The 11,190-nt window shown below is 35.1% G+C and overlaps 1 protein-coding gene across 1 annotated transcript; it reads left to right on the top strand.

Moving 5' to 3' along the window:
- Nucleotides 1-380: 380 nt before the first annotated feature.
- Nucleotides 381-10,139, top strand: LOC130935623 (protein RRP6-like 2). The gene is made up of 14 exons (XM_057865452.1): nt 381-1,162; nt 1,754-1,909; nt 2,583-2,741; nt 2,816-2,899; nt 5,079-5,158; nt 5,299-5,349; nt 5,466-5,574; nt 5,922-6,004; nt 6,209-6,254; nt 7,028-7,115; nt 7,213-7,421; nt 8,442-8,666; nt 8,828-8,911; nt 9,105-10,139. Exons 1-14 carry the CDS (start codon nt 608-610, stop codon nt 9,249-9,251), a joined length of 2,076 nt encoding a protein of 691 aa, XP_057721435.1. The 5' UTR covers nt 381-607; the 3' UTR covers nt 9,252-10,139.
- Nucleotides 10,140-11,190: the final 1,051 nt, after the last annotated feature.

The raw sequence follows: 11,190 nt of genomic DNA, 5'->3' as shown, positions 1-11,190 counted from the left end.
ACTACTTCTGTTTTAAAATAAGTGTTATTTTTATTTTTATAATTTTCTAAAAAATTAATATATTTAGATAAAAAATTATTTAGATATATTATTTTTTTATAAAATAAAAATAAAAATAATATTTATTTTAAAGATAAAAAATATTAATTTTTGTTAAGTAAGCAAAAGAAAAACTTTTTTTATTTAAAAAACTAGAATTAATGTATTTAGTTTCATGATAATTAATTTTTATCAGTTTTTCATATAAATTCTTTTTTTAGTATCTTAAAAATATTCGTTAGCAAAATTGTAATTTTATTTTTCTGACTATAATTTAGTATTATCAATTTATCATTGCAATGCCCAATTTTGAGACCCATTATTTCCATTGCCTTCTTACTTTCGTTCATTATTCTGAGCTTTTTCAGTTGTTAGTCAAAACTCAAAACTCAACGAAACAAACAAAAAGGTAGGAAGGAAAAAAAAAACAAAGAGACACACACTCTTCTCTCCGTCTCCGAAACCAAAACGCAGAGTTCCCAAAATTCCCAAACAGCAATGCCGATTTTGCGCAAACCCTAACTCCATAGCCTTCATTTTCTCCGACCAATTCTCCTTCGTCATCGCCATGAACGTCGACCGCTACCTAAAGGAGCTCTCCGGCTCTTCCCAGCGAATCCCGACGGAGCAGAGCTTCCACCATTTCTACCTCAACTTCGACGAATTCAAGCGCCCGATCGACGAAATCGCACGTCGCTCGCAGTCGATGCTGGAGAGCATCGGCGTCACCACGCATGCATGGAACACCGGCGTGGATTTCCCGTCCGACATCGACGATGCTTACGAGTGGGTGGTTGACATGAACGATGAGCTCTTGGAATGGTTTGACGAGTCAGTGAGCGAGGTTCGGAAGGCGAGGGAGGAGGACGAGGAGTTCGAGGAGGTGGAGCTGGAGAACGGGTTCGGGTTGGTTCGAGTCAAGAAGGAGGGAGGTGGTGTTGGGAAGAAGAAGGTGGAAGCAGCGGGGACTACGGAAACGACGAAGCCGAAGGTGTCGTTTCACTTAGCCACGGTTAGGAAGCCTCAGGATGTGTACGACATTGTCGTTAACAACACCAACGTGCCGTTTGAGCATATTTGGTTGGAGAAGAGTGAGGATGATCAGAGGTTCATTCATCCTTTGGTGTGTTTCTCTTTTTCTTGTTTTTTTTTTGTTCCTTTTTTTTTTCCACAATGCACATTGGAATTTGGTTGATATATTGAAGTTTGATTTTTGTTCTCTCTCTCTCTCTCTCTCTCTCTCTCTCTCCTGAGCGGAGAAGATACACTTGTGGGGTGAGGAAATGGGGAGAACATTTTTGGACTGCATTTATGTGTGACATTACTACATGCAAGTATAAACCATGAAGTTTACTGCGATTTTTGCCCACGTAGTTATTCTGGTGAAGTAATGGTTGTTATTAAATAAGTATAATCTTTTCTTTTTTTTTCCTCGTCTTTATTGGCATTAAATCTTGGTGTCGGACTTGGTAGTATTGAACCTTTATATTTTATTGGCTGGCTGAACTTGTTTTGCATAATTTCATTGGTTATCTGCAAACAAATTTACATTTCTTTTCATTGTTTTTGTTTTTGCTATGCTTAAATGTTTCAAAATTTTGGTTCTTATTTATTTGTGTTTAGTTGTATTGCTTTTGTATTTTTATCAGTATTATATTATTACCATGTTTTTATTGAATTACTGTATGATTATTATAACTAATTTACATTTCAGGAGAAACACTCTTATTTGGAGTTTGTTGATAAAAATCTTGAGGGTTTAGTGCCAATGAAGCCTCCTGCAATGGAATGCACTCCTTTCAAGCTAGTGGAGGACGTCAAAGGATTGAAGGAATTGGCTGCGAAGCTGCGTGCTGCTGATGAATTTGCGGTAAAACATAAGTCCTATTGTTATGTGTTGCTAAAAGTTTTCCTTTTCATAGCTTGTTATGCCACTAGATTCTATGTTTGCATCCAGTTAACTATTCTGCTATGTGCTGCTTATTGAACAGTTATTGGCGAGTGAGCAAAAACGAAATTAGCGATAGACCCTCCTGTTTGGTTTATGTGTTCGATCTCTGTAGTGTTTCTGTTTCTGGAATGTGACATGAAAAGTGAAATGGCAAACACAATTTTATTATGCTTTCTCTTTTTTCTTCAAAAAATCTTGTAAACTGAAAACGAAAATAGGAAACTGTGATTTATGTACTTAACATGGTGGATGATTTATTGAAGTAATGTAGTGATATGCTCAATGCTTAACTGTCACAGATATGATCTCATAATTGTGTTGTTTGGATTTATGTTTACCTAGTTGTCAATCATAGTCCGTTATTTGGGGGATCTTTTCCCCCTTTCAAAATGCATTTAGGTTAAGATGATTTAATTTTGTTTTTGTGCTATGTAGTTCTTTTGCTCTTTCTTTTGTCTTGTGAATGCTATTTTGTTTCAATTCATATAGTATAACTATTGGACCAACATTTTCAGTTTGTTGTAGTTACTGCACCTATAATATTACTTATAGTATTCTTTTGACTTTTTTCTTATTCTCTTATGATATTTAGGTGGATTTGGAACATAATCAATATCGTTCATTCCAAGGTTTGACTTGCTTGATGCAAATCTCAACCAGGACTGAGGATTTTATTGTAGATACTTTAAAGCTCCGTGTCCATGTTGGGCCTTATCTGCGTGAAGTCTTTAAGGACCCTACAAAGAAGAAGGTCTGATATACATGCTTGATGTTTATTTATTTAAATTTTGCTTCTTTGTGTTGACCCTTTTAATGGTTAATCAGGTCTTGCATGGAGCAGATCGAGATATTGTGTGGTTGCAACGGGATTTTGGAATATATGTTTGTAATATGTTTGACACGGGCCAGGTTTGTGTATTATAATTATAATTCCAAATAAAATAATATGGTGAGAATAGTACAATGGTAAACTAACCTAAAAAGAGAGGAAAGTATGCATATCTTATATCTACCTTGTGCCAATATCTCCACAGGAAACTGCTATAAAACCTCAATGATCTTCAAGCTACCAACAAGTGCTTTACTTACAACTAAATTCCTTGAATTTCTATTGTCCTTATATTCTTTTTCCATTACCACCACTCCACATCCTTCATTTGGCTTTCATTACGGGCAAACCAAATCTTTGTAAAGGAAAATATAGAGTAACTCTAGAAAATGAATCCCATATCATGCTGCCTGCAGTCATAAAATTTTAAAAGAATGAACTCCGCATTGATGGAAGTATGAAATCTCTACTCAGCTCCAAAGATGCTGAGCACACTATCTCAGCAGATCCTAAGTCCTCAACTGTTTCTTTAATCTATCTTTTAAACTAGTCATACATGAATTGTATGCATTTTGGACGAGTTTGGGACCACCAATTTTCAACTACCTTGGGAGTAATAATATATCATTGTACTTTTGCCAGCAATGGACAAAATGCTTGAATTGAGCCTATAGTGAGATTTATCGGTGCTTTGTGTTTTATTGAGCCTTTCCTTGTTTGTCTGGTCTGCTCTAGTTACTTCACGAGTTTCTGCATATTTAATTATGAGTGCTTTTGAAATGGGAAAAATAGCTAGCTGTTTTTTTATGTTAGTATTTTGAGGCATTTCCTGGATTCTCTATTGGCTGCAAGCTTGTCATATAACCTCAACCTCAAGATCTAATAAGAAATTTATTTTCATTTTGACAATTACGTAAATGAAAACTATTTCATGCATTCATTGTGCGTTGGCCTCTTCTGTGAAATTAGGCAGTGTTTGGTTAGTGTCTCTCAGACACAAAGATACAAAAATTTTTTACTATGGCGATGATGCACTAGACACAATAGGCTATACCAAATGTCAACTCTACCCTCTATGCTATAACCACTATTTCACCACCACCACCACCATTGCTTTTCACCATCACCTTCACCATCACCATCACCATTATTTTGAGGCATTTCGTGGATTCTCTATTGGCTGTAAGCTAGTCATATAACCTCAAGATCTAATAAGAAATTTATTTTCATTTTGACAATTACATAAATGAAAACTATTTCATGCATTCATTGTGCGTTGGTCTCTTCTGTGATATTAGGCAGTGTTTGGTTAGTGTCTTTTAGACACAAAGATATACAAATTTTTTGCTATGTTTGGTGATGATGCATTAGACACAATAGGCTATACCAAATGTCAACTCTACCCTCTATGCTATAACCACTATTTCACCACCACCACCACCACAACGATTGCTTTTCACCATCACCACCAGGGATTTTTCAACCTCAAGCTAAATTATTACCATCAACAACTCTAATTTAATAAACAATTCAACAATTATTTTTTAAAGAAAAGGAAAAAATAACTAAAACAGATTGAAAAGGAAAAGAAAGGAAGGTGAGAGGGAGGCAGTGAAGGTTGAGCAGAGGTGGATGCGGTGCAGATCTGGAAAACGTGATGGTGGTGGATGACATGAATAGGAAGAGAGGTGGACGTGGAGGAGGAAGAGAGGCAAGGCATATAACGACTCGAGACGGAGGTGCAATATGAAGAAGGAAGGAGGTGCGGTGAAGACAAAGAGGGTAGAGGGAGGAAGGAAGAGAGAGACAGGAGGTGAGGTGGATAGAGGAGGGAGGCAGTGGCGGCCAGCATTGATTGAGGGAGAAGGCAGTGGCAGAGGGGGGAGCTAGGAGGCAGAAGGAGGAGGGATAGAAAAGGGGGGAGCAGAGAGTGGGATAAGAGGGATTAGGGTTATGTTAGGGGACAAAGCTGAAATTTTAAAAATTAATCAGGGACCAAAGTGGGAAAAATTGTCTCAAAACTTGTGTCTTAGTGTAAGCAGCTTTAAAGAGATTCATGTCTCAACAAAAAAACCAGTAGACATGTACCACCGTGTACATGTCTCTGGTTGACATGGACACTAACCAAACACTTCTTTAAGAAATGGTGAACCAAGTTGTATAGTTTTTTAGCTTTCCGTCATCCCGTGTTTTGCTATACACTCTTGCATTATTATATATCTAAAACACATGTATTGAAATATTGATTGTATTGTTCAGGCTTCTAGGGTGTTAAAATTGGAGAGATTTAGTTTGCAATATCTTTTACTACACTTGTGTGGGGTTACTGCAAACAAAGAGTAAGTTGTGTTGTTTATTTTAAGAGTTGCCCTTCCTTGAGTTGTTCTATTGCGTGAACACAGATCTTTTAATTATCTTTTAATGTCTGTGGCCTGGCTTATTCCTTTCATTCTTGCTGATGTTCTTCAACTCCTTGCAGATACCAGAATGCAGATTGGAGACAACGCCCTCTTCCTGATGTTATGATAAGGTGCAATTTTGTTTTGATTCCTTGTTTATTCTTGTTATTCCCTGATGTCATGGATTTGTAGACTCTCCCTGCAGTTTAATTACTACAATTTTTATGAACTGTTATTCTGATGACAGATATGGCAGAGAAGATACACACTATCTGCTGTATATATATGACCAACTGAGAATCAAGTTATTTGCTTTGTCCAAGGAATCTGAAAGTTCTGAAAATCCTCTGGTGGAGGTAAGTTGATATCAAACTAGCTAGATGAGCAAGTAATCTATCAATCCTTTACTTAAGCTGTGGGCCTACTTTGTTCTCTCTTAGACTGCTTTGTTTCTACTGTTTGCACTCTAAAGGATACTGAAAGCATGCAATTGCTGGTGACCTATTTGACTTTTACCTGGTCAATATTTTAATTATACATCCTTCTTTTTATTCCCTTAATCAAGCAGCAAAACAGCTTTTTGAGAAAGAAAATGTAAACCATTGCTGAGTACCTGGCTGCCTGATTTAATGATTTTTTTTTCTTCTATTTATCTACTTATTTGTTTATTTTTCCCTTAAATTTCATTTATTGTCACTGGCAGGTTTACAAACGTAGTTATGATGTCTGCATGCAACTATATGAGAAAGAGCTTCTAACAGAAGACTCGTACCTTCATATATATGGGTTTGTAATGTTATTTATTCTTATTTTTTTCTGATTTTCATTACTTAAGCATCCTGTGTGGGTATCAGGTTTTCTGGACCTCATTCATTTCTTGATTAACTTTTTGCCTCTATATATGTAGTATTTGTCTGTTGAGGTTTCTGTTACTCATTTAGTTCCTCCCAAAAGGTGTCCACGAAAGTTGAATTACTATTTTATATACAGGTTGCTGGGGGCTGGTTTTAATGCTCAGCAGCTTGCTGTTGTTTCAGTAAGTTGCTCTTCAATTTCTGATTTGTTTATCGCATACGCTCAGTTACTTGGGAAATGAAAATGGGTCTGATTCTTCTGTTGAACACCAGTTTTGTTATGTGTCTATGTACCCCTTGGCGAAATCTTTTCAAGATTTGGACTTACTGGTCAGTCCTATTTTGTGAAGAGAAACATGGATGTTTTTTTGTTTTTTTGTTTTTTTTGGGAGGGGGGAGGATGGAGCTAGGATTTCATCAGGATTCTCTTTCACTCAAGTGTGGAAAAGTGATTCCGACCCTGTACTTATGGTGTTCTAGGGGTAATTCTATATTTTAATGAAATAAAATGACAGGTTTGTACTATAGTGTCTAGTATCATATCCACCTCAAGTTTTACAACACGGATATGGAGATAAAGCATACTGCATGTTGTTCTTGTATCTTCTCTAATACAGATGCATTTTTGTTTCTTTTTTTTTTTTTGCCTTCTATTTTCTTAGTAACCCAGCTGGCACTAGTTTAGAATGGTTAACATGCTGAAGGTGGGTTCTATCATGAGAAACAGATTTGGTTGGGCCCCCAAATATACTTTCTTTTATAGCAAACTGCATGACATAAGTTTAATTAGAAACATAAACCAATGAACCAGGTATGAACATGTAATACAGCATGAACCAGGTGCAGTGTCTAGAGTTCATAAAATTGGCACACACTTGTACCAAAAGAAATAGTAGCATTCGTTGCTTATGGCCCATACATTATATTTCAAATATTTTACTCTTGTGGCTGGCAGGGGCTTAATGAATGGCGGGACATTTTGGCTCGTTCAGAAGATGAGAGTACTGGCTTTATTTTACCAAATAAAGTACTTCTTGAAATAGGTAAATAAAAGTTATGGAAGATTTTGGAGAATGTTGGTCTAACAAGTAGGAGTTTGTGGACATACATCAAACTAAACTTTGTTCATATCATCTAAAGCAAAGCAGATGCCTGTTACTATAAGCGGTCTTCGGCGATTGACATCATCAAAGCTCCCATATGTTGATCACAATCTTGATGTCATTGTCAACATTGTCAGACATGCCATTCAAAATGCTGCTCCTTTTGAAGAAGCGGCACTACGCTTGAAAGAAACATATGCTGCAAAAATGAAGGAAGCAAGATTGAAAGCAGCACAAGAAGCAAGTGTAAGTGATATATATTTTACAGTTAAAAGTTTCTAGAAATGATTTGACTCTATTTTTTGATATTATGTACGTGTGGTACTATACAGGGACTTCCATAGTGTTGGTTTAATCTTATTTCTTAACTATTTGGTGGTTATTTTTCTTTTCCTGGAAGCTTGTTCATAATTATATATATGATCAAGATGAACGGTCTAAGTCAATCTGACTAAACACAAGGTGTGTATATAGTCTGTTATCATACCTGTATCCAGTGTGTAATATGCAATGAGATAGAAAATACAAATCTTGTGTCATTGTTAGTATGGCTCTTAATTAATTCCCCAATGTTATATAGGATTAAGTTCTTTATGTGTATGAACTATCCAATTTCATAATTTACAATTCAATAATTGAAAAATTATTCAGAAAATATCTATAAGCACTTCTATTTTCCTCACTTTCTCGTCTTTCCTTTCTCTATAAGCTTGATCAGCTGACCTGAAAATCTCGACCAAATGTGTGTTGGACCAACAAAACTGAAGTGAAAAATAAGTTTGACTTGACTCTGGCACTCTGCCAATGTGGGGTTTGGTTACAGTCAGCCTGCAAGTCCGAGATACCAAAATCAATTATTAAAGTTACAAGCCTTAGTTCCATTCACATCATTATCACATATAGTAATCTATTTTTATTTTTGAAAAAAAAAATTATTAGAAGTAAATATTTGTCATTTTATAAAAGTTAAATAAGTTATTGAAATTAGTATCTTTAGTTAAACAAGTTATTGAAATTTTTATTTTTAGACTATAGTCAAATGTATGTATACATAGAGTACCAACTAACTGGTTGGCCAGCATAAGTGCATAACCCATGTCCGCATAGTATTGGACTAGGCCTACGATCTCGCCCCTCACTATATTAGGCCCCCAATGGCCTGGTCTAGCCTAATTGACACAGTTGAGTGCTTAAAAATTGTTGATATTTTCAGATTCTTGTTTGGTTATAATTGTGTGCATCAAAACCTATATGATCACCTTACAGGTCGTAGATGCTGCTCCTGTTGAAGATGGAGTAGAAGCTTCTCATCTGCTAGATTTTGAACATACACCCGAAGAAGAAAGTACTGTCATTGATAATTCAACCTGTGTTAATATCTCAGAGACCCTTCCATTTTCTTATGATCTGAAGGAGGATTGCTCTCAGCATGAAGATATGAATGGACAAGTAAAAATTAAATCCAGTTGTCTAACTTTAGAGCTTCCACAGGTGAGTCTTAGTGCAACCTTGATGCACTTCCTCTGCACCTATGGTTGAAATCGAAAGTTTTAATTTACTCGCATTGATGCTATTTTATTGTTTTGGCCTGAGTGAACAGCATAAATCTAATTATTGCTGATGGTTGATGGGATGATGTAACAAATGTACAGGTAGTAGGAGGGCCTATTGATGCTATTGCTGATGCTCTGTCAGGCGATTCAGCTTCAAGAAATAGGCTTAATCCTAATGAGAAGGTTAGCTTTTTGTCTTGGAACATTACAAAGTATGTCTCTTACATGCAGAGGATGTAAACCAGTATTTCTCTTACATATTTTTGGCAATTCTGAATCATCTAATGAGGCTTGTGTGATTACACTACCTTGTGAATTTGTATGCTATATATAATTAGTTGCTCCCATACTTAAAGCCAAAGCTGCTGCTTCTTAGGTCAAGGAAGAGATCAAGCTAGATCGCATTAGGATGTCAGTCAAGCTGGAGCCAGTTTCCGCTGCTGTGTCGGCTGATACAGTGATGATAGACTCCAGTATAGATTCCGGCTGTATGACTCAGAACAACCTATTAGGCTCTGAATGAGTAGCGTAAGGAAAATTCCAATACATCCTCTTTTGGAAATGGGGTTTAAGATGAGTCAACATCTCTCTCAGAACACTCATGAAGGTGGTAAAAAAAGCTTCAGTCAATAATTCAAATTAACAAAACTAGAAGGATCGAGGTAACCTCAGACTTAAGTGCTGAATTCATCAAATTGTAAAATGGCAAGGAAACAAGTTGATTTTGGAGGAGATAGTTAGGATTCATCATCTTGTGGAGCTACTGGATTCAGGATAGCACGAAGTCGGGTTCGACCTCAAAATTTGGTGTTGCAGAAAGTTTGCAGGTAGCTGGCTTTCCAGCTTTTGGGAATTTATATAACGCAACTGATAAGAGTGGAAAAAAATAGGTTCTTCTATGTACAAAAATTAATGAGAAATCCAGATGTTGACTTCATTGTCTCACTCTTTGGAAGTCCATGTTGAGCAAAATCAAGATCATGCCTTTAAGCTGTTAAAATCTTGCAATTAAAAATTTGCAGCGGCAGTAACATAATCAGTTGATGTCACAGGTTATGTTTGGGACAAAGCTCTATAGGCAAATAATATAGTAACTCTTAAAAGAATGAGTTAACTCGTGCATAAGTTATTGAATTGCTCATTTGTGTAGAAAGACCTTGATTTCTAATACTGCCCAATATGCTGAATCAAAAGTGTAAAATGCTGGCGTAATTGTTGGACTGCATTTATGCCTATATATGCTTAATTATTGTTTGATAAATCGGATTTCTTTTCAACTTAAGTTTTGGAGTCAATAGAGCTTTAAGAACGAAAGTGTTTGGATTGGTGAAGACAACGTCCCCCATAAGTAGACCCCACACCCCTTACATTGTTTTTTCATTTGGAAAAAAAGTGTTACTAGTTTTCAAACCGAAATCTGTTTTTAATTAAATGATCATTGCCACAAATGTGCAAAACTGCAAATTGAAGACTAATTATCGCTTTTTATTTTATCTTTTCCTTAATTTATTAAGTTGAAGATGGTCCGTTGGGAAAATAATAACTAATGTCTAAAAACTCCCTGATATTAGAGGATAAAAAAGTTACACAAGCAAATAAAATATTTATCTGCAATAAAGTAAAATACTTAACTAAGTACTTTATGTGTATTTTTGTTTTTTTTTTTATTTCTTATTCGTTTCTTCTTTTTCTTACACTCCTACTGTTTCTTTTTCTTTTTTTTTTCCTTCTCTTTTGTTATTATCATTGTCCTCGTGAGTCCGGACTACCTCCTCTTTTTTTTTATTTGATTTCTTTTGTTTTTCTTTTTTTTTCTCTTTTTCCTTTGTTATCATCACCATAGTCATTATCTTCTTCTTCTTTTTAATTAAATATTACACAATTAGTTTAACGATTCATTTAGTTGTAAATGACACGGTTAAAAAATTTTCTGTGTCACGATTAAAAATTTCGATTTTTTATTTTGGATAATTTAAAACTATCATTCCTCCTCCTTCTCTTCCTCCTTATGGTCATCATAGTCATTTTTTGTTTCATATTTTTATAATTCTTGTTTCACCCTTCTAATAAAAATCTGTGTCACGGCTAAAAAATTTCAGTGTCAAAAATTAAAAAACTTCTTGTATCATGGTTAAAAAGTTTCGGTGCTATTGTTTATTAAATTATGCATAATTCAAAACTGCTCCTCTTTTTTAGTTTAATACCACACAATCAATTTAGTGATAACAAAACATATCATTTAGTTAGAAATGACATAGAAATTTTTAGTAAATGACACAAGAAGTCTTTAAAGAATCACAAATCTAAAATCGTAACTCATTCAACTAAGAAAATATATTTAAATATGTTTTAGAATAAAAAAATACATCAAATTATTATAAATGACACAAAAATAGTTAAACCTCTTATACATAAATTTAATACCACCCAATTAGTTCAATGATAAGAAAAGTACATCATGT

Source organism: Arachis stenosperma, chromosome 6, assembly GCF_014773155.1.
Source record: "Arachis stenosperma cultivar V10309 chromosome 6, arast.V10309.gnm1.PFL2, whole genome shotgun sequence".
NCBI lineage: Eukaryota > Viridiplantae > Streptophyta > Magnoliopsida > Fabales > Fabaceae > Arachis > Arachis stenosperma.
Note: the sequence above shows the minus strand (reverse complement) of the source record. Positions and strands in the feature narration are given on the sequence as shown.